The sequence below is a fragment of the Mus pahari genome, chromosome 3 (genome assembly GCF_900095145.1).
Source record: "Mus pahari chromosome 3, PAHARI_EIJ_v1.1, whole genome shotgun sequence".
Lineage (NCBI taxonomy): Eukaryota > Metazoa > Chordata > Mammalia > Rodentia > Muridae > Mus > Mus pahari.
This window is the reverse complement of record NC_034592.1, coordinates 56,547,353-56,571,572: the sequence shown is the minus strand read 5'-3', so window position 1 is coordinate 56,571,572 and position 24,220 is coordinate 56,547,353. Positions and strand designations below refer to the sequence as shown.

At 41.9% G+C, this 24,220-nt stretch overlaps 1 protein-coding gene across 2 annotated transcripts in view; it reads right to left on the bottom strand.

The window, feature by feature from the left end:
* The window catches only part of Erich2 (glutamate rich 2), a 34,351-nt gene extending 10,131 nt beyond the window's left edge, over positions 1-24,220 (bottom strand). The window contains exons 1-9 of one of the 2 annotated variants that reach the window (XM_021192202.2): positions 23,473-24,220; positions 23,339-23,384; positions 20,099-20,155; positions 11,865-11,900; positions 10,492-10,519; positions 9,910-9,958; positions 9,656-9,692; positions 5,661-5,753; positions 1,103-1,251 (exon numbers count right to left, since the gene is read on the bottom strand). In XM_021192202.2, the coding sequence (XP_021047861.1) occupies positions 1,103-1,251; positions 5,661-5,753; positions 9,656-9,692; positions 9,910-9,958; positions 10,492-10,519; positions 11,865-11,900; positions 20,099-20,155; positions 23,339-23,384; positions 23,473-23,935 (958 nt within the window). In that variant the 5' untranslated portion in view covers positions 23,936-24,220. The remainder of the gene's footprint in view (positions 1-1,102; positions 1,252-5,660; positions 5,754-9,655; positions 9,693-9,909; positions 9,959-10,491; positions 10,520-11,864; positions 11,901-20,098; positions 20,156-23,338; positions 23,385-23,472) is intronic. The other variant, XM_021192203.2, reaches the window with a different exon arrangement.

Here is a 24,220-nt window from a genome sequence, read left to right as displayed (position 1 = left end):
GGAACTCACTCTGTAGACCAGGCTGGCCTTGAACTCAGAAATCCGCCTGCCTCTGCCTCCCAAGTGCTGGGATTAAAGGCATGTGCCACCACGCCTGGCTAAAATTTTTATTTTTAAAGTGATTGATAACAATGGCATGTATTCAGCTGGGTGGTAGTGGCACACTGCTTTTGAACCCAGCACTGGAGAGGCAGTGGCAGGGAGATCTCTGAATTCAAGGTCTGCCTGATCTACAGAGTTGGTTCCAGGACAGCCAGAGCTCCATAGAAAGACCCTGTCTTAGAAAAAAAATTGCATGTATTCGTGGAGTACCATGTAATGTTTAATGTATGCATAAATTTTGTGATGTTTACAGCAGGTTAAATATACCTCATCAAATGTATCACTTCCTCAAGGTGAAAACAAACTCGATCTGTCTAGTTTTTTGAAACAGTATATTTCCCTTATCTCTAGTCACCCTACTGTTTAACAGCACGTCAGACTTCTAACACCCATCTCTGACCTGCACTGACCGGCTCTCCTCAGCTCTGCCTTCTCTCTGCCCAGCCTCTACCTCCTCTCTCCAGTCTTAACTTTTGGTCCCACTAACGAGAGTCCTTTGGCACGGTCTTTCTCTGCCTGTCTTGTTTCATGTAATGTAAAGATCTCCAGTTCCATCCATGTTGTAAATGACAGGATTTCATTTATCTTTAACATCCTAACAGTATTCCTTTTTTAAATCTATCCTTCAACACTTACTTTGTTAGAACTGGCCAACTATCTCTGTCTAGAAGATGAACGTCCCGAGAGAAAGGTCAGTGTCTGGTCTGACAGCTGGATCCAGTTTTAATCTGGCACCTAGCATAATAGCTTGTTAAGTTTTCATAGTACTTTAATCCATTCTAGGACTTAATGCCCTGTAATGTTTATCTCATATAACGGATAGCCACAGATGCGCTGTCTGTCTGTCTGTCTATCAAGTAACCCAGTCTATGAGTTTGAACATGTACTGCTTCCTTTGACCTACCTTAGATTGACAGCATTGGCAACTCATGCCCATGACCTTTGGGTTAAATCAGAAGCCACAATTACTCACTTCAGTAAGACAAATGCTGTTTGTTACCTGCACTTCCTTTTAGGAAGGAAGATGACCACAGGTCGGACTGCCGGTTTGTTAAGACATCTTTGTTTTCAGTACTCCTTGAGGATGGTCTGTTTTCGATACTTTTAAAAGAGACTTTATCTTCGATCTTCTTTGAAGAGGCTTCTTTTCTAATCATTAAAGCCAGACAGTGAGACGTCTCAGTCACAGTGATCACCATGTCTTATGTTCACAAGACTCACATGTGCATACTATGTCTCAGGGAAATTAGAATATAACATACCAAACAAACATAGACTTAAAGAGTATGTTGGCTCTTTGGAAAAGCATAATTTTTATTATTCATTGAAGACAATTTCTGCTTAGTATTTATTGTTGTGTAACAATTCATAGACTCTAATCTTTAGAGTTCCAACACACAGCACATAAGAGAATCATTTAGGAAATTATTTATGGCTCATTGTGATGTGGTGACAGAAAGCCATAAAATTGGCCTCGAATGACTTTTGAAGTTTGTAAATAGATGCCTGGGTTTGCCAAGTGCTATACTCGGAGTAAGGTTCCAACACTAATATTAACCCTACAGTCATAAAACAGCTTAGCTTTCACATTAGAAAGTTCATCCCAATAAATGGCACATGGAGAAAAGGCGTCCTGGGTACAGCACTCTATGCACACAGAAAGGCGTCCTGGGTACAGCACTCTATGCACACAGAAAGGCGTCCTGGGTACAGCACTCTNCAGCACTCTATGCACACAGAAAGGCGTCCTGGGTACAGCACTCTATGCACACAGAAAGGCGTCCTGGGTACAGCACTCTATGCACACAGAAAGGCATCCTGGGTACAGCACTCTATCCGCACAGAAATCCGGCTATGATTGTGAAAATGTTCCAAACCCCTTTGCAGAGTGTTAAGGATCTTTCAGTGTCAGCCAGGTGTGTGTTACACACCTCTAGTCCCAGCACTTGGGAGGCAGAGGCAGGTGGGTCTCTGAGTTCAAGGCCAGCCTGGTCTACAGAATGAGTTCCAGGCCAAGAAGGGCTACTCAGAGAAACCTTGTCTTAAACAAACAAACAACAATGACAACAACATAACCAATGCATTATCATGTCTCTTTTGAAAAAAATTCAGCTTCTAGTTTCATGGAAAGATACTAAATGATGAGATTATGGTGGTTTTGCCCTTTCAAAGAAGACTGAAGTCCAAACATTCAGTATCATCACTTATCTTGGGTTCTGCTCTTTTCTTTCTTTTTACATTCCTTTCTTTAGCATGTGTTAGGTCATGTGTCATGTCATGTATGTGGAGGTCAGAGGGCAATAGTTGCAGGAGCTGGTTCTCTCTACTAGGTAAGTCTTAGAGATCAAACTCAAGAAGTCAGCCTGGGTGGCAAGCTCCTTTTGGCCTTCTGATCCTTTTTGTTAGTCCTTGGATTTTAACTTTACAAATGGGTTGAGTGGCCTGTTATATTCCTTTGTAGAGACAATAAACGGAGCTTTTATTTCCCTAGGATATTTGACTAAGCTATCCTATTCTTGGTTGTTTACCCAGAAAAGTTTAATCCAATATACCCCAATAAAAAACCTTGACATCCATATTTGTTTATTATTGTACCATACTCTATAGCCAGGGAGGAGAACTAGTTTAATATTCATCCATGGATATGTGATGGCTTGAATAGTCGCCCCCACAAACTCAAAGGTTTGAATTTTGGTTTCCAGTTAGTAGAATTGTTTAAGAAGTATTAGGAGGTGTAGCTTATTAGAGTAGATATGGCCTTGTTGGGAGAGCTGTGTCACTGGGGAGTGGGTTGAGGTTTCAAAAGCCTTTGCTAAATTCAGCCTTGCTCTCTCTCTGCCTGAAACGCATAGATCAGATGTGATCTCTCAGCTCCAGAGCCATCTGGCCTGCCTGCTGCCATATGCCCCACCATGATGGTCATGGACTCACTCTCTGAAACTGTAAGCCAGCCCTCAGTTAAATGCTTCTTTCCTAAGCTGCCTTTGTCACAGCATCTCTTCACAGCACTAGTAAACCTATCCAAAACAAGATGGATATGTAAAGAAAATACATAGTACATACACATAATGAGATGTTATACACCTCAAGTTGCATGTGATGTGCACAGCTTTAATCCCAGCCCTCGGGAGGCAGAGGAAGGTGACTCTTTGAGTTGGAAGTCAGCCTGGTCTACATAGTGATTTCCCAGGCTACACAGGAAACTGTCTCAAAGCCAAAAGAAGAAAAAATAGTTGTGTACCATTCAAGAAAAAATGAAATCACAACATTTTCAGAAAAATGGATGCATTGAAAAATCATTGTGTGAAGAGAAATAAGCCCAAGACAGTGCATGTTTTCTCAGATACTGTGGTGGTTTGAATATTGACCCATGGCAAACGGCACTATTAGGTGGTGTGGCCTTGTTGGAATAGGAGTGGCCTTACTGGAGGAAGTGTGTCATTGTGGGGGTGGACTCTGAAGTCCCTAATCAGAATAAAGCCTCCTCTTGGCTGCTTTTGGATCAAGACACAGAACTCTTGGTTCCTCCAGTGCAATGTCTGCCTTCATATTGCCATGCTTCCCATCATGACAATAATAGACTGGACCTCTGAAGCTGTAAGCCAGCCCCAATTAAATGTTGTCCTTTATAAGAATTGCCTTGGTCATGGTGTCTCTTCATAGTAATGAAACCCTAATGAAGACAGATACCGAACCCAAATTTAAAATTGTATATATGAGAATGTGTGTGTGTGTTAATACACGTATTTCTAGATTATGAAACTAGAAGAGGAAGAAAGCATCTCAAGAGTAGTAGATAGAGTACATGGAAAAGAGCAGTGGGAAGGGGGCAGACGGGGGAGAGGATGAAGCAAGTGGGAAAGGGGGCAGACGGGGGAGAGGACGAAGCAAGTGGGAAGGGGGGCAGATGGGGGAGAGGACGAAGCAAGTGGGAAGGGGGACAGATGGGGGAGAGGACGAAGCAAGTGGGAAGGGGGAGAGGTGGCAGCAGGGGAGGGGATTAACAGAACAAAGTCAAAGTATGTCATGTGTACACCTAAAACCTTTTAACCTTTTTTTTTTTTTTTGAAAAGATATAAAAATGACAGCAGGAACCAACCCCCACACCCCCGTCTCCGCACATAAAAAAGGCACGGGAAGACGATTTATGTTCTGACCCTTTGGTCTTCTAATTGTGTCAGAGAACCTTGACATTGAGAGTCCAAGTCCTTGATTGCTTGGGATGACGGGACTATTGTTTGGCTGCCATAGAACTGCTTGCCAGAACTTACATATGGTCATACCAACTCTAAGAAAAGTGTTTTCATGCCTTTCTCTTCACTAAATGACAGTTGACTTTTAGATGTCATTATTATAAGACATTATTATTGTTTTATGTACCACATAGCTAAAGCTGGCATAACCGAAGTCAACAGGAAACAGCATATATGCCTAAGACTGTGAACTAGGATGTCTGCAGATCCATTCACTTATATCCCTGAGTAGGGGAGTTAGCCACCACACTTCAGAGGATTAGAGCAGCTAAAAGTACCCTGATTAACCTTCACTGTCCTGTGGCTGCCATGGAATGCTAGTGACTGTTGTAAGCCGCAACCATGAACACCCACGACCAAAATCTATCTGAGCACTGACCCAATAAGTTAACAGTAAAGCACAAAGCCCTTTTCTTCTCACTTCCTGTAGCCATAAATTCAACCTTTTCTCCAACTAAAAAATACTGACTTTAGCAGGATGTGGTGGCTCATGCCTTTAATCCCAGCACTTGGGAGGCAGCAGCAGATGGATCTTTATTAGTTAGAAGCCAGCCTGGTTTACAGAGATTGTTCCTGGACAACCCACGCTACCTAGTGAGACTCTGTTTCCAGCCCTTCTCCTGAAACCAAACCAAACCAAACCAAACCAAACCAAACCAAACCAAACCAAACCAAACCAAACCAAACCAACTCCACTGACTTCCTTTTGAGGTGGTGATATTCACAGTAAGAAGGGCTCTGACTATACTTAAGAAAACAGTTAAGAGACTCATAGCTTTCACAACAGCGAGAATGGAGGGAAGATTGCAAATTTTACTGTATGTACCAACATTTTGGATATGGAAGGTATTTATTTAATCAAGTAGTTTTGAAAGCTACGAAGTTACTCAGATTGGGTGGTCTGGCAGAACGTGGCGATGCTACAGAGTAAATATCCTAAAATTTAGTATTTTCCTTAGTTTTAAAGGACTATATCCAGCATATTTAGAAAATGTCCCCCAATAACTATTAGAATTAGTAGTATTTTCAGAAAACTTATCTAAATTTTATCTTAAATGAATTATTTTTTTAAGATTTATTTATTTCATGTATGTGAGCACACTGTTTCTCTCTTCAGACACACCAAATGAGGGCATCAGATCCTGTTACAGATGTTTGTGAGCCATCATGTGGTTGCTGGAATTTGAACTCAGGACCTATGGAAGAGCAGTCAGTGCTCTTAACCACTGAGCCATCTTTTTAGCCCTTAAACAATTTATATTAATCAACTATATAAGTCAAAAATCAAAACTATTTAAATCTTACTTTGCTGAGAATGCATTAGCTCCACCCGGGATCTGTGCTGGAGAAGTATAAAGCTTGTTTGATAATCTTGGTCTCCGTCCAAAGGGGGATTTGCTTAAGTGAAGTAGAAATGAGAAGGCAGCTTAGCATTCATTTTAGAAAACGTTGTATAGCATACACACCATCATAGAACACAACCCATACACACCATCACAGAACACAACCCATATACACCATCACAGAACACAACCCATACACACCATCACAGAACACAACCCATATACACCATCACAGAACACAACCCATACACTCCATCACAGAACACAACCTTAGGGTACAGTTTCTTCAACTTTGGTCAACGAATTGTGGATTTGCTTCAGCTATTTCCCCTGTAGCTGGGACAGGAGTGAAGATGAGAGAGAGAGAGAGAGAGAGAGAGAGAGAGAGAGAGAGAGAGAGAGAGAGAGAGAGAACAAAAACTAGTGTTCTTTAACCTAGCACAGTAGGGTCTTTACCTAACCAAAGGACCTCCCAGGCAGCAGGTGGAGCCAACAGTGCTCAGCTTGCCTAGGAAGCTCCTCTGAGAAATTCTCTGAATGAGTTCATTCTTCTCTATGGTCACTACAGGTTTTCATTTTTACTGTTGTCACAGTCTTCAAAAACTAACCTCATTTACTTTTAACTTTCAATAAAGGGCCTGGGATGGTCACACCACACATCTATGAGGCTCACTGGCTACAGTTGCCGCCCTTGCTCGTGTCTCTGCATGAGCACAGGGGTATCTGACCACAGTGTTCTTGCAAAAGGTAGTTTCATAATCCAGTGCAGTCGGTACTGAGCAGAGTCCCTCTGCTCCTCTGTCCCGGTCCGGGCTGCCCTGACTTCCCGGGCTGTGTCTCCTGTGGGATGTGGATCAGCTCTGCTTCAGGCCCACCCCTGCTCAGCATTGTCTACAAACACTGGCTAGGATACCCAAGGCTATTAAATATGAGCAGCACCATCCTGCGGGCTGGATCTCGGCTTAATGATGAGCACCACGGTCCTCTCCCGGCTGCCAGGAGCGGGACTCGCCACCCCACACTCCTGCCACCATGCCTCCTTCCCGGCCATGATGCAGTGCATTCTAACTATGACCCAGAATAAACCTCCTCGCTGAAGTTGCTTCTGTCAGGCATTCAGTCACAGCAATGAGAGAAGCAACCAATACAGTTGGTCACACTGACACAACCGTCACTTATTCCCACTGATGGCCTGTTAACTTCCATTGTTACTGGAAGAATCACAAGTCATGAATTCAACCTTTTCTCCAACTAAAAGCTACTCAGTTTAGCACGATGTGGTAGCTCATGCCTTTAAGCCCAGCACTTGGGAGACTGAAACCTAAACATCAGTACTGGATAATGTATCTCTTTTTGAGTGTGCTTTCAACTCTGTGATAACAGCATACACAGAAGTATGTGTAGGTAGATAGATAACAGGATATATAGAAGTATGTGTAGGTAGATAGATAACAGGATATATAGAAGTATGTGTAGGTAGATAGATAACAGGATATATAGAAGTATGTGTAGGTAGATAGATAACAGGATATATAGAAGTATGTGTAGGTAGATAGATAACAGGATATATAGAAGTATGTGTAGGTAGATAGATGTACTTTATACAAGATTTTTTTCTGGTGGACTTTAACTTGAAACAAATGTAAATCCTCTGACATTGACCTGTTACATATTACTTTCTCTTTGATGCAAAATATACGGGGTGTGGGGGGTGAGATGGCAGAGCTGGTAAAGGCAGTTACTGCCAAGCCTGATGAATTGAGTTTGAGCCCCAAGGCCTCCACGACAGAAGGAAAACAAATGAACGAACGACTAGAAGCTGTCTCCTGACCTTGACATCTGGGGCTCATGTTACTCCCTACCTAACACAAGTTCTTTTTGCTGTCGCTTTTTTTTTTTTTTTTTTTTTTTTTTTTGAGATAGGATTTCTCTGTGTAGCCCTTGCTGTCCTGGAACTAGTTCTATAAACCAGGCTAGCCTTGAATTCAGAGATTTGCCTATCTCTGTCTCCCAAGTGCTGGGATTAAAGGTGTGTGCCACCAATGCCTGGCTACACGGATTTATTTTTTAGGTATTATATTTATATGATGTATGAAGTTTGCAGCAAAAGTAAAGGTGAGGAGGGGGACCCTTTAGAATGTACCAGAGACCTGGGAGATGAGAGACTCTCAGGACTCAATGGGAAGAACCTTAGATGAAATGCCCAACCGTGGGGAGAGGGTACTTTATTTATAGAGTCCATATCCAGGAGTAAGACAGGGCATCAAGTGAGGGATGGGGTTGCCATCCCACAGTCAAAAACTCTGACTCAGAATTGTTCCCGTCTAAAAGAACTGCAGGGACAAAAATGGAGAAGAGACTGAGAGAAAGCAGGTCCAGTGACAGGTCCAACTTGGGTTCCATCTCAAGGGGAGGCTCCAAGGCCTGACACTATTACTGATGCTATGGTGTGCTTACAGATAGGAGCCTAACATGGCTGCACCCCGAGAGGCCCAAAAAGCAGCTGACTGATACAGATGCAGATACTTACACCCAACCACTGGACTGAAGTCGGGGATCCCTGTGGTTGAATTAGGGGAAGGCTGAGGAGGGCAACCCCACAGGAAGTCTCAACTAACCTGGACCCCCGAGATCATTCAAATACTGAGTCACCAACCAGGCAGCATATACTAGCAGGTATGAGGCCACTGTCACATATACAGCCTGGTCAGTCTCAGTGAGAGAAGATGCACCTAACCCTGGAGAGACTTGAGGTCCCAGGGAGTGGGGAGGCCTGGCAGGGTGGGGTGGGGTTGGTTGGATTGGGGACATCCTCTTGGAGACAGGGGAGGAAGAATGGGATGAGGGACTGTCAGGGGGCAGACTGGGAGGGGGATAACAACTGGATTGTAAAAAAAAAAGATTAAAGATAATTTTTTTAAAAAGTAAAGATGGACATTTTTAGCTATTACAGTATGAAAATTAATATATGTGTTTAATAGAGTAGAATTTTTCTCAGCCAATAGTATTCAAAATGAAGTCCAGGACTTCAGGCATGAATAGACAATGTATCTGGAGCTCCCAAGAGCTACAATCATACACACACACACACACACACACACACACACACACACACACACAAATTACTGGAAGTTGTTCCTTTGATTGTCTGAGTCCTTGGAACTGAACTGAGGTGGCCAGGCCTGACACAGGCACCTTTCCTCTTTTCATTTGCTGTGTATATGAGCTTTGCCTGCATGTGTCTATGCACAATATGTGTGCAATGCCCAGAAAGACCAGAAGAGAGCATTGTGTTCCCTAAGACTGGTGTTAGGGAACACCATGTATCTAACCTGGACCCCCAGGAAGAGGTTCTTCTCTGCTGAGCCATCTCTCCAGCCCTAGGAATTTGTTCTAAGGTCAATATTAAAACTGTGATTTTTTCATAGAATATCATATTTCTTCCCAAAAGGTAGGGGACGATTGTATTGTAAAGGAGTTTAATCAGGCATTGGAACTGATGCTATCAGTGGAGCTAATGCCTCATTATCCGCAATTCAATTGATCTACACTGTGATTTTTCAAATACCAGCTTCTTCAACTATTCAAAGTGATTTTTTTTCTTTATGTAGGACTAAGATGCATGTTAAAAGAGCTGAGAATACTAATTTTATAGTAAGTATTCACTTACAGAGATGTTCTAAAGAAGGAAGCAGTATCAAAGGGAAACGGGAAAGAGTAGAGGAAATTAAAAGGCAGGCAGAGGAGCCAGAAGACACTATGTTTAAGCATTAGAGGCAGACTTGAGCATCACAGACATTTCACTTTTCCACAGTTTAATTTTCATTTTAGACATCCCACTATTCAAGTAACAACGGCAGCCCATCCACGCATGGCTGCCGTTGCAGGTTTAATTAGGTGATAACTGGTTTGTGCTATCTACTTCTCATTACTTAAAAGGCCAAGGCATTTCCTTACTGTGACTTTTCTTTATTGGTGCCGCTCATCAGTTTTTCTGAAAGAGAAAAGACACATATTTGGTATTTTTTTCCTACAGAGCTATACCTAACATAAAAATTTAATTGAGAAATAATTAAGGGTTTTTTTTGAAAGTTAGATAACACAGGATTTAACTGATGAATTATACAATGATATCCAACCATTCCAATATTCTTAATTAATACTCAAAACAAGATCATGGTCAAATGCATTCTAAGTAATAAATCATTTACCCTTCGGATCATACAATAGCAATCTGCCATTCTGTCTGCTTTTTGATGCCTAAAATAGAAGCAGGAATAAAAACTAGAATTATCATTATTATTTTAGTTTGAAGTACTTGGAAAAATATATTATGAGCCTCTATGTAAATATTTCTATTATATAATATATACTAAAGCCAATTATTTCTAAACCTTACAAATGGATGGTAAAGCTGACCCAAAGTATTCTAAAAACAAAAACAAAACAAGAACAGAACCTCCGGCAATACACGTTTTATTTACTTTTAAAAATTTTTTTTGAGTCGAGGCATATTTATGCATTTGTGGCTGGCCTTGATCTTACTATGTAGCCATGGACAATCCTAACTTCTAATTTTTTCTTTCTCCTCCCAAGTGTTAGGACTGAGGTGGAGAAGTGACTTAGCCATTACAAGGGTAGGCTCATAGTTCAAAATGAACAAAACCAAAGATGACAGACGTGTGCAACCATGTCAGTTTGTGCAGGCTGGGGGGTTGACATTAGTGCTTCCTGTGCGCATGCTAGGCAGGCACTGTACCGACTGAGCTCCGCCCCCAGCCCGAATCCTTTACCTGTACATCAGTCTTGTCCAGGTAGTTGCTGAAAAACAAACAAGAAACTTTTACTTCATAACTGCCAAACACAGAATTAGGAGCAGGCTGTCATGCATGGGCTAAGAAGTCACATTATAAAACCTAGAGAGTGGTTCCCAACCCCCAACCTGGGGGTCATGACTCCTTTGGGGGGGAGGTCAGACAATCCTTTCACAGGGTTGGGTACTACCACCAGAAAATACAGATATTTAGATTATGATTCTTAACAATAACAAAATTACAGTTGTGAAGTAGCAACAGAAATGATTTTATGGTCAGGGGTCACCACCACATGAGGAACTGTATTAAAGGCTGTCAGCATTAGGAAGGTTCTGAACCGCTGCTCTAGAGAAACCATCTTCTCATCTCATCTTGAGGTCCATCTAAACAGAGCTGCAGGAAGGATTCTGCACGGGAGAGTGGTAATGTGTTGAGCCATCCACTAGTTTTGTTATCTTTTCAGTTCGTTATCTTGGATTCTAAGTCTAGACTGAAATACAGTCAATAGGCTCTAGAACACCCTTCCCTCTGAGCTGACTCTGGAAATCATAACCGCTTTCCGGCAAACAGTTACATGTCCCTCTCCAGCTTCAATAAACTAAATATGATAAATAAATTTCTGCCACTGTCCAGTTTGCTGGTGCCACCATAGATAACTTTTAGAGGAAATATGAGCCAGAGGAAGGTGGAGGTTTCCACATTTAGGATATGGAATTTTAGTAAAGTACTGTTTAAATATATAAGTGTACAAATTGATCTTTTATTTTATCCAGTGAAACATTTTTATCTCATAAGTCTTTATATGCATTTACTAACTTAGAAGTTTAATGGTTTCTCCTCTTTTGGACATCCCAGAAGAGGGCATCAGATCCCATTACAGATGGTTGTGAGCCACCATGTGGCCGTAGGATTTGTACTTGGAACCTTTGGGAGAGCAGTCAGTGAGTGCTCCTAACTGCTGAGCCATCTCTCCAGCCCTTCTCCTAGACTTGTGTTGCTTTCTAGGCTATTCAGTTACAGGACTGATTTTCCTCATAATGGAGTCCTTCATATATCTGGATAAGTCACTTAGTTGTATTATTTTTACTTATGGAAAAGGTCACACTTATTTCTACCATACATCAACAATTCACTTGTCCCTCCACTTGGCTCCACATCCCATGGCAGACTTCTTGTTTGTTTCCGAGACAGGGTATCACTTTGTAGCTCTGTCTGACCTAGAACTCACTGCACATAGCAGACTGGATTTGAATTCACAAAGATCCACCTGCCTCCCAAGGGCTGGGATTTCAGATGTGTACCGTTATGCCTGGGCCTCAAACCAGACTTTTAAAATGGTTATTACTACATACCTGGGAAGTTCAGGAATACAAAACTCAGGGCTAAGACTGTGAACAACAAAGCAAAGAGGCATTAGTTGGCACTGCTCCCTTTTCAAATGGCTCTTGTTGAGAGATGGTGCCAATGCTTTGCCTCAACTAGGCTCCCAAACACTGAGCCTCCAGATGTTAAGGGCCCCTGTCCCCAGCTGGCTTTGACTGGTAAGGGACTGAGGGAGGGAGAGGGATGGGGGAGAGAGAGAGAGGAGAGAGTTCCCATGACTCAGAAGCAGAGAGATCAGACCTAATAACTGCAAGAGAGAAGTCATCCAGCAATGTAGTGTAAAGAGAAAGCAGCACCATGGGAGCACCGCACAGAAGGTAGCAGGGCAGCAAAGATAAGATACAGATGTAGAAGGTGTTAAGCCAGGAGTACTCGAGGGGTGTGTGCTAGCCCTGGGGAGGTTTGGAAGTGCCCAACCATTAAGGTAGTCAAGGCATATCAAAATTAGCTGGTGTGTGTGTGTGTGTGTGTGTGTGTGTGTGTGTGTGTGTGTCTGTCTGTCTGTCTGTCTATCTGTCTGTCTGTCTTTCATTCTCGACTCTAGTGCTCTTGGGCGGGCAGGTGCAGAGGAACCGTGCCCGCCCCACTGGGAGCCTGAAGTGGATTAACCACTCACCACTACAGATTGTCCCTGTATGGTAGGCAAGAACTCACTATTAAAAATTATTTAGAGATTCTCCGATGGAATACAAACACCATGATGTTAGGTTGGGAGTTTGGGAGAATTGGCTTCTTAGCAGGCTACAGATTTTGCCTGAGCCACTACCGCATTTCTTTCAGAGGTGCCCGGAGCCCCTGCTGTGCAGAGACTGCAGGCTGCTTGGAGGAAGGCAGAGAGGCAGACAACAGATGCCCCCTGCCCTCCACAGACAGATAAACAAAGGTGTACAGATAGAAAGGAGATTAAATGAAAAAAAAAATGCTTTAAAGAAAAATTGAAAAGGCCTATGCCAGGGTAAATACTCCGATTCTCTTTCTTTCTTTTCTTTTCTTTTCTTTTTTTTTGGTTTTTTCGAGACAGGGTTTCTCTGTTTAGCCCTGGCTGTCCTGGAACTCACTCTGTAGACCAGGCTGGCCTTGAACTTAGAAATCCGCCTGCCTCTGCCTCCCAAGTGCTGGGATTAAAGGCGTGCGCCACCACGCCCGGCTAAATACTCCGATTCTTTTGAACAAGGTCTACACGAGAATTCTGGGATTGTTCAGCCTGGTAGGAGAAAAACAGAGCCTGGAAATATGCTTATAGGGTAAGTAGAAGGGAATTTAATTAAAGGTAAATACATAGATGAATAAATCATTGAGGCTTTTTTTAAATCTTAAATTGTAGGTTAAAAGGCAGGTGATAGTGAGCCTAACCCACCTCAGACAGTAGAAACTTAGGCGTCGAACTCACTATTAAAAATTAATCATGAAAGGAAAAAAACGGGGGAGATAGTGGAGGAACACTACCTCAACAGATAATATTTATTTAGATTGCTTTAATTGCTTTGAGTTGTTTTAATTGCCAAAATGAAGATTATATATGTTTGGTGGTACTTATGATACTAAAAATCTTCTGGGAGAGAGGTCAAGCTATTAATTTAAATCATTCTATACCTTTAGTGATTTCTGGTTACTGGACCAATGACCTGCTATCTTGGGAGAGAGGCCCTGTATTTGTGTTGACAGGAAAGGAGCAAAAGCCCTGGACCCCTTCCAGAGTGATAAGTGTCAGAGACAACAGGGGAAGACCCCCTGAAGATCTTGGCTACAGAAAAGAAAATTTTGAGAAAATCAAACAGGACAGGTAACTTGATCTGCTGATTCCTTGACATGGGAATAGCCCAATAATTGGCTTAGACATAAAAATGTCTCTAGCCAAAACTTCAGCTAAATTTGGACAACAAAATTTTGTTGGTTATGGAATCCTTAAGATTCTTCATGTTCTCCTTCATATGGCATGAATAAAAGATTTATTACAATTGGTTATTGATCACATTAACTCATAAAAGGATGGTTGTCTTTCACCTGCTCAAAGAAGGAACAAAATTCATCTTTAATTTATCTGTGCGCCTTGCTTAATACATACAAATATCTTAATAGTACTAAAACTTGGATTGTAAGATTTATATATTACAGAACATAATATATTACAGCTTTGGCAAGATTCATCCTCCAGGATGCTAAAGTGACTGCTGTTCCAGCCCCCTGCCTCCTGAGGCTGTCCAGAGTCTGCTTCCAGAACAGCTTCAGAAATTGCTGCCGATTCCCGATGGACTTGCTTCATGCAACCTTTTAGAAGGATCCAGTCAGAATTTCAGTCAAGTCCTAAGCCTTCTAAACATACTAAGACTAGGGAACAGATGATAAAGCTAGCTTTCTTAAGTCTAACCAATTTTCTAATTTTCCTAAACCTCCCCACCCCTTTAAAGAACTTCTCGTCTCCCCTATTCAGCAGGAGGAAGTGGAGAGTTGTCATCCCAGTCCCTTGGGTTCCAGTGTCTAGTTATGGTTATTTTATAAATTATGATAGATTGTCATTTTAAGGAATAATTTGGAAAAGGTCATAATTTTGAACAGGAAGAAAATAGATGGGATCAATTACTAAATTCATTCTTAAGCAAAGCATTGTATAGCCACAATTTTACATTGTTAGAAATCTTCATAATTGATGCAAATTGAAGTAATGTTTACATTGATACAGAATTTGTAGGTTGATACAGATTTAAGGTTTTCATTGGTATAAATTTATTATATTGATACAAAAATTGGAATTAATAGTGTTACTCTTAGATAGGCATTGTACCTATGCAATTCATTTAAGAATACAGGGCTTAAAGCCAGTCCTTCTAATAACTGCTAGTACAAACTGTTTAGAATGATTAAGTAACACAAGTTAAGGGCCAGATAGTAATCTCATGGTTACATTAGATTCTGATCTAATTATATTAAGGTGCTTTCTACAAGAGTCAAATAGAAATGGCTAAGAATGGTCAAGGTTTAACAATTCAAATATGCTTTATATAAATAGTCTTTCAAAACATCAGAAATCCACAGAATATGACATTCAATATTCATTCATTATTAAGGACCATGTAACTAGAGACATGTCTGTTCCTGACAGTAGTACCCCCTTCTTGGTTTAAAGAAGAAATTGAGCATCAAAACCTCCATATGGAGTTGCACCAGTTATAGCAAGGTGGCCACTGGACAAAAATTGCTCTACTCATCTACAGACAAAAAAATAATATCCTGGAAAGGACGCACAATGCAGAATAGCAGACAGTTTAGCTCTGCCAAGACAGGGTAAGCGAAAACTTTTTAGTTCCTGCTTCATGTCAAGGTCTGTCATATGGTTCTAGACCAGAAGGCTGAAGGCAGATGCTATGATGTTTTGAGTAGTAGGGGACTGTCCAGATAGTCAGTTGTCTCTACAATTTTTTTAAGTTTTCGAAGCTATGTTTTTGTGCTTCCTACATATTCAGGTTAGGATGAGACAGGCCAAGTGGACATCTCCTTGCTCTGGCTTGGACTTGACCCTTACTTGGACTGTACCATCAGACATACCATTCTCTTCCCATTTCAGTAGGGAAAGAAAAATCAGGACAGCCAGAGCTCACATCTTGATGGAGACCTAGACTGTCCTCAGTCCAGCTTTTACCATTTGCAAGGAGATGTCCTCTTGACCGGTCTCATCCCAACACTGAATTCCTTAGGAGTCAGTTATTCTCAGGTTCTCCCCTCCTGTCCAGGCTTCAGACTGCTATACCCAAGGTTTCTGAGGGGCTTCAGTGTAATTTTTCTATACTGTACAAATTGCGATAATAGTGAATACTGGATCAAGCAATCAATTGATCACATGGACAAGAGGTGATATGCAAGAAGAGGTTGCATGCAGTAGAGGCACAAGTGGAAAGACTGGGGAGGAGGAGCATTAGTGAGCTGTGCCTAAACCATGCTCTAGTGCCACAATCCAAACATGGCACTCATTCTCTTTGTTTCCTGCATTTCTTCCCTAACTGTATTTTCTACAAGAAACTATAAACAATGTACAATATAGTCTGTCCCCAGATCTTTGGACAGATCTAGCTGCCCAACTACAAAGGTCCTGGAACTATTCCCAAGCAGACCAAGCTGGCTAGTTTTATGCCAACTGGACATGAGCTAGAATCATCTGAGAGGAGGGAACCTAAACCCAGAAAATGCCTCCATAAGATCCAGCTGTAGACAAGCATGTTGGGTATTTTCTTGATTAGTGATTGATTAGTGATTAGCCCATTGTGGTGGTGCCAGACTTGGGCTGGTGGTCCTTGTTATAAGAAAGCAGGGTGAGCAAGCCATGAGGAGCAAGCCAGTAAGCAGCACCCTTCCAGCATCAGATCCTGTCTCCAGGTTCCTGCCCCATTTGAGTTCCAGCCCTGACTAACCTTGGGGATGGACTGTGATATGGAAGTGTAATAAACCCCTTTCCTCCCCAAATTGCTTTGGTCATTGTCTTAGTTAGGGTTTTACTGCTGTGAACAGATACCATGACCAAGGCAACTCTTATAAGGACATTTTAATTGGGGCCGGCTTACAGGTTCAGAGATTCAGTCCATTATCATTAAGGCAGGAACATGGCAGCATCCAGGCAGGCATGGTGCAGGAGGAACTAAGAGTTCTACATCTTCATCTGAAGACTGCAAGCAGAATACTGGCTTCCAGGCAGCTAGGATAAGGGTCTTAAAGCCCATGCCCACAGTGACACACCTACTCCAACAGGGCCACACCTTCCAGCAGTGCCACTCTCTGGGCCGAGCATCTACAGACCATCACAGTCATGGTGTTTCATCACAGCAATAATGACTCTAACTGGGACATTCACTGTGAATTCATAAGCTAACAGTGACAGACCTAGTCATGTGTCTGTGACCCAAGCTTAACTTGTCACAATCTTTCCCAGAAGCTTTCCAAGTAGGACTGTCATAAAGTTAGGATCATGTGAGTCTAGAACTCCAGGATGAAAAATAAGGAGAGAGGAGAGGTTGTTGGAGGGAGAAAGAGTGAGAACAAGAGGGAGCAGAAGGGAGAGAGAGAGAAATAAGGAGATAGAATGAACACAAATACAAGAGGCACATACATTTCTAATGACATCTGAGTCCCTGATCCACTCAATCTCTGTCCCTACCATGGGCTAGACAGTTAATTTCTCATTTTTCACCTGAAACAAATCTGAGTTGAGGATTTTGTTTTTGTCAATTAAACCAAAAGAAACCTTGACTATTATGGTTCTTTTTCTCTCTCTCATTCCTAGTATCCTGTGATAAGAACTTTGATAACAGAATTAGCATAGCCTCTGGCCATGTCAAGTGAGAAGTGTTAAAACTACCTGCCAACTTTGAATACATGGAAAGAATCCCAACCATAAGCTTGTAGCATTATAAGGTTAGATCTTCTCCCATAGGATGCCTCTGAGTTGAGCTTCACTGTGAAGGTGACAGTTGTCCAAATTGGGGCCACAGTCAGGTAGCAATAGCAACTGTTCAGTTCAGAGCGAGAGAATGTCTGCAGGGGAAGTTAGAAATGTATGTGGGAATGAAATATTAGTGCCATTAATTGCCACATGCTAAGGAGTCAGGGATGTAACTACTGCACAGTGCAAACCAAAGTCAAGGCTTTGAACAAGACCAGAAGATTAAATTGATCCTAAAAATTTGGTGGAGGGTAAATCTGAGAGACAACAGAGGCAAGAAGATCAGTTGGTGATTCGCTGTCTAAGTCTGGAAACAGAGTTGAGTTGGACTGCATCATCTGTGTAGAACAAGAGAAGCCCAAGGATAGAATCATGGTTCATAACATCCAAGAGGCAGATGGGAAGACATACTAATACACATCCCCACTATGGAGAAGTGGCTAGAGAATTCAGGAATGACCACAACCACAGAGGAAGGATCTTGAGAAAAGAAACTGGTTCTTAGCCTAGTGTAGTATCAAAGTACCTATAACTACAGGAGGGCTGAGACAGGAGGACTGCAAATTCTAGGACAGTCTGAACTACCTAGTCAAGTTTAAGGCTAGCCTGGACAACTTTGCATCTATCTGAAACAAAAATGGTCAGTAGTAGGTAATTTGCTTAGCATATGCAAGATCCTGTGTTCAGTCTTCAGCATGAGGGAGGAAGAGAGACAGGGAGAGAGAAATTGTTCCTTGGTTATAAGTGTGTATCCTACCTCAGTTTAAAAGCATCATGTCATCGGGTACTGCCTGGACTGGGTCCCAGCACCACCAAACAAGCAAGCTCCTCTGCATGGTTAGGGCTGGTGGTTTATGCCAACAATCCCAGTAGGCTTGACCATGAGTGCTAGGCCAACCTATGCTAAATACTAACACTAAAGAAGGAGGAGGGGGAGGGGAAGGAGGGGGGATGAGGGGGAGGAAGAAGAAGAGAATTAGAAAGACAAAAGAGAAATGGAGGTCTTGAGGTCTTCCAAATGAGTTCATCATAGTTTCATTAACTTATTCTTTGTCTTCTCACTAGATGGAGTTTTGTGAGAGAAGAGAATTCATGCATTTGCCTACTTCTAGGGCCTAGTGCACTCCATACCACATGAGCTAATGCTCAGTAAGCACTTGTTGAAAGAGTAGAACTGAAAAGAAACAGAGAACATAACATATATAAACTCGAGTTCAGCTGCTCAACATGGCACCCACTAGCCACGTGCAGGACTTGAGCCTGTGACCTGTGGTGAACTCGAACTGACAGCAAACATCCCATTTAGAAGACTAGATTTAGAAGATTTAGTTTCCAAAACTGATGGAGGATTATCCCACATACACACCCCCCACCAGGCATATGCCACTACCCAGCAGCCAGTGGGGTCACTCAGGTTCTACCTGGGCTGCAAAGTCCAAACAGGCTTTTATCAAATGAGTTGCTAACACTGAATATTTAGATTTCCAAATAGTCTTAATTAGGTTTCTCCTCTAATAATGAAAGACATGATATTTTTCTTCATTGTATTTATGGAGCTATGCTACTCTTTTATTGTATTTGTTTTTATAAGCAACCTTATGGTCTGACTGGCAGAGAATGGATGAATTGAATTGACAGATAGCAACTGTGGTGAGGGGATAGGGGTGTGTAGGTGTGGGTGTGTGTAGCAGAGCACAACCCAGGCACGTTTTACTGTACAGCCTCAAATGCATATAAAATGATTGTTCATTACTCTACTGCTATGTATTATAATGCTAAGTGTGGGCCCAAGAAAGTCTACCTGTAGTCCCAAGTGATACCATTTGACCTTGCCCCACAGTTATTTCTGATTGGTGAATAATGATGGCTATAGCCTATAGCTGGGCAGAGCTGGATTGTACTTGATGTTCCCGGCCTCCTGGGGGGTTGGGGAGACCATGAAGAGAGGGAGAAGAAGGGAGGAAGGAGGAGGAAGACACAATGGGGTAAGAGACAAAATAAATATGGCCCTGAGGGCTGGCCAATTAGAGTTAAGAGCAGCCCAGATAAAAACACAGTAAATAATAACTTGGGGTTATTGATAAAAAATAATTTTTAATAACATAGAGGGAAGATATCTGCCCAGCTCTAGTGCTGATTAAGGCTTATTAGAAATATAAAGGCTGGGTATGTGTTTTGTTTGAAAACTAATGGTTAAAGGCGGGATAAAAATCTCAGGTTAAAATTAAAAATTTGTACAACATATTGGTGTTCAAGATGGGTCAAAAACTCACTTAAAAATTAATTTCCCTTTTTTCTCTTGTCTTTCTCTCTTTCCCCCTGTTGTCTTTGTCCCTCTCTCAAAAGACCTCTCCCATGTGGGAAAAAAATTAATTTCAGATTCCCAAATAAAAGACACATGCTGTCCCTTTAAAACTGTGGAAACCTGGTTTCTTAACAAAGTTGGTTTTTTCCCAAAACCACACAGGGTTCAGAACTAGGACTAAAATACATGTTGATTTGGCACACATGATTCTGGGGTTTGCACCCCAGACAGACACAGTGCACTCCCCCCCCCCAAACCAAACCAATACCCCAAGCGACAGGCTCAAACTCCAGCCTTGGTCTTCCCAAATGCTTCTCTACACTGCCTCAGAGAGGCAACTTAATTGCACACAGACGCTGCTTTGCAATGAAGCTGACAAAATCCTGCTGCCCAGAGAACAAAAAGCAAGGCTGCATGCCTCCCACAGTCAAAAAAATTATAAAAATAAATAAATTAAGATGTTACGCTACCTTAAGCAACTGGTTTCCTTTAACGTGTTCTCCAGGGGTATACCGGGACTTCTTGTCCTAGCACATGACACATATATGATAGCTTGAAAATATGCTTATACAGTAAGTAGAAGGGAATTTAAAAAAAGTTAAATAAAAGAAGGACATTAGTTTATATAAAGAGAAAGGGGGTATAAGTATATTTATCCACAGAGGTATTAATCTCCAAAGGGAGAAAGAAATCAAAATTAAAATGTTTTCAAGTACACATAGATAAATAAATAAATCCAGGCCTTTGATCTCAATACTTGGAAGACAAAGGCAAGGACAGATAGGTTTCTTATGAGTCTGAGGCCAAACAGTGGTGGCACATGCCTTTAATCTCAACATTTGGGAGACAGAGACAGGCAGATCTCTGAGTTCAAGTCCTGCCTGATTTACAGAATGAATTCTAGGACAAAACCAAACCAAAACAAAATAATCCTGTCACAAAAAAACCATAAAAACCATTTTATAGTCATAATCTTACATTAATAAAAATCTTTATATGTTAATACAAAATTAAGGTTATATTTTGTTATATTAATACAAAGTTTTATATATTGGTACAGGCTTAAGGTTTTCATTGATATAAATCTTTATTAATACAAAGTTTAAGATTAGTTTTGTTACTCTTAGACATTATGCCTATAAAACCCATTTTAAAATATAAGGCTTAATCCTAATCCTTTTGATAACTACTATTACAAATTGTTTAAAATAATTAAATAATACAAGTTACAGTCAATAAATCAAACTCATAGTCATATTAGATACTACTCTAAATTATCACAAAAATATATATCCTGGGTTATATATTTAATAAATGGCTAAAAACAGACTGTGTTTACTGGTTCAAATAGACTATAAATAGACAAATGGTCTTCGAAAGTATCAAAGATCCACAAAATATGACATTTAAAAAATTATTTAAAAAAATCTTTTTGACTGTGAGACAAATTTGCTTCTAACAGTAACCCCATTTCACTTCAAAAAAGATGATAAACATCAACAACCTACATAGTCACTTCAATTGTGGCAGGCTAGCCACTGGACCAAAAATAAATAAATAAATAAAAAGGTACTAACTTTATCTACACACAAAATGCTGTCCAAAAAGGACAGACACACAAAATAATAAACTACTCTGCCAAGACAGTGTAAGCTAGTCCTTCATAATTCCTGCTCCACTTAGTCTGTCAAATATTCTGGGCTAAAAGGCTAAAGACAGCTGCTCCAACATTATAAAAAATATTGGAGACTGTCCCAGTGATAAGCTATCTGCCCTTTCTATAATTTTTAAAAACTGTATTCCTACACTTCCTACATACTCAAATAATATTTATTCCTTCTCAAATTTCTGATGGGATTAATGACTAAATAACTATAATCTCACAACTAAACTTAGGTTGTTTAAAATAAAAAAAAGTTCTAGGTTTAAGAAATGTTTTTAAAATGATAATACAGGTTAAAAAATAAATAATTAATATACAATATTCTAACTCACCAAAATAAGATAAATGATAAAAAGTACTCTATCTAAATTGCCAAATATAATAGACTGGATGTTATAAATATATATCAGACCTTATAATTTTCATAATTATAATTATATTCAATTCATATTTTTAAAACCTTTTTAATTAGGCAAAAAAAAATGTTGAGGTTTGGTCTGCTGGTATGTACTATAATGCTAAGTGTGGGTCTTCAAGACTTGGCTGTCCCAGAGACAAAAAAGCCTGCAAATAAACCCAAATCCAAATGACACCATTTGACCTTGCCCCCAAGTTATTTCTGATTGGTGAATAAAGATGCCCACAGCCTGTAGCTGGGTAGAAGAGACATAGGTGGTGCTTGATGTTCCCAGTCTGGGGGTTGGGGGAGACCATGAAGAGAGGGAGAAGCCGGGAGGAAGGAGGAGGAAGACGCAATGGGTTAAGAGTCAAAATAAACATGACCCTGAGAGTTGGCCAATTAGAGTTAAGAGCAGCCCAGATAAAAACACAGTAAATAACTTGGGGTTATTGATAGAAAATAATTTCAGAAAATAATTTTTAATAACATAGAGGGGAGATATCTGCCCAGCTCTAGTGCTGATTAAGGCTTATTAGAAATATAAAGGCTGGGTATGTGTTTTGTCTGAAAAAACAAAGGTGGTTTAAAAGCCACAGATTAAAATTAAAATTTTCTACAGCACATCACTTATACCCATAAATACTTAAAATATAGACAGTGTTTTTCCTCCTTGACAGGACGATAGCTTGTTGGAGGCAGCCTGTGTTCAAACTTCCACAGATCTTGTAATTTTGAGTCAACCAATCACGTAGCCTGTGACTCCTGTACAGATGAGCATACCATAACAAGAGAACTTAACTGGGAATAGGAGTAAACTCAGCTCCTCCTGATGCTGTCTGTACCCATCGCTTGGCCTTGTAAGGAGAGTCCTGAACTGTGCGCTCGGCAGTTCTTATGGAACTTGGGACTGCTTGGACACCGAAACTGGGAGCACAGCTAAGGTACACGCAGTTTCACTGCAGGGCAGGAGCGAGAGACCAGAATGGTAGAGAGGGTGCAGCGGGAATCCCTAGAGTGTTAGGATTTAACTCTGGAAACTCAACAGAGATCATTTCTACTGATGTTGTTTTCTGGAGACCAAAACAAACCCCCAAACCCTAGTAACATAACATGCATACATACATACATACATACATACATATACATACGGATTCGGGAGCCATTGACTTTGGTTTTTAGGAGAATGAAACAAAGTAAAGTATTTTTTCATATCTCCTTTTAAAAAGCAAAGATCTTGGGATAACAAACAGACTCAGCAAGTAAGTCACCTACAGTACCGGTGTCACCGTGCTACTTATCATTTAAATGCTATTGGGTGTGGTGCAGAGTAGTTCAAGGAGTCAAAAGTCAAAATCTTAATTTTTGGATATTCCAAGTCATCCAGATTGGATTTAGGGGCAGTTCGTAGTGCGAACCTTTCTCCTGGGAGATCCAGGGGGGCCAACGTTCACAGAGCCAAAGAAGTAGAGAGAATGCCTGGGGGGTGCTCATCCCCATAAACCATTAAGTTGTTTGAAAAAGTAAAGGAATCGCGAACAACGGGGTGGAGCTGGAGGCGCTAGGATAGGACGTGAAGGTTTTCATTTTGGCGGTAGGGTGAGATACCCCTAAACAGGCACTTTTCCTCCTCTCAGCAGAGCATCCTACCTTCTCAGGCGGTACTTCGACAGCCGTGGGGTTCCAGAGGCCCAACCTGGAGTGGTAGGTAAATTTTTAGGATTAGGTGTTGTCCGAGGTGCGGGCTGGGACCCGCCACTCCCGAGGGTGCGGGGAAATTACACAGTCACCACAGTGCTGCTTACCCTCTGGCCGCCCTGCCAAGTTGTTTCCTCGAAGGGCAGACCAGGAAGGCCAGCCCCGCTCCACACTGGCGGTGGGTTCCGAGCTGCGAGCCTGCGACGCCGCGTTGCCATGGAGACCGGACGGGCTGCGGCAGGAGCCCCGGGAAACACGGGAGCTGCCCAGCGACTGGACAGCCCGACGCAGCGGAGGGGCGAGCGGGGCGGAGCGCGGCGGGCCCGGGGCGGGGCGCAGAGCGCGGGGCGGGGGCGGGGCGGGAACTGTTCCGGCTGCTGGGACCACGCGAAGGGCGGAGCGGGCGGCGCGGGTGGCCCAGCGTCCGGAGGAACTGGGAGTCGCGCTGCGGGGCAAGTTGGGGGCGCACACCCTGGGGCAGGCTTGACCACGTATCCTGGTTACTTTGAGAAAGGCCGGAGACAGGGGGACTGGAAGGTCGGTGTCCATACCTGATCCTGACTCTAGGTGGCGGAGGGAAAGGGGCGAGGTGGCCTCATTGGGGGTTACAACTTGTGGAAGAAAAGATGCCTTGAGTTGGGAGGGCTGGGTGCCTCTGGATCTGAATGAGCAAAAATCCCCTGCACCTGCGATCGCCCCTAGAAGATTATGGGTTTCCTGGGGATCACGACATCAGTTCTCCTAGGGATCCGGTTCAGGTGTTTAGAACCAGACTCGCCTTTCCCACCCAGCCCGGGCCAAGTCTGGGTTCCCTTTTGTGCCCGGGCTGCTACT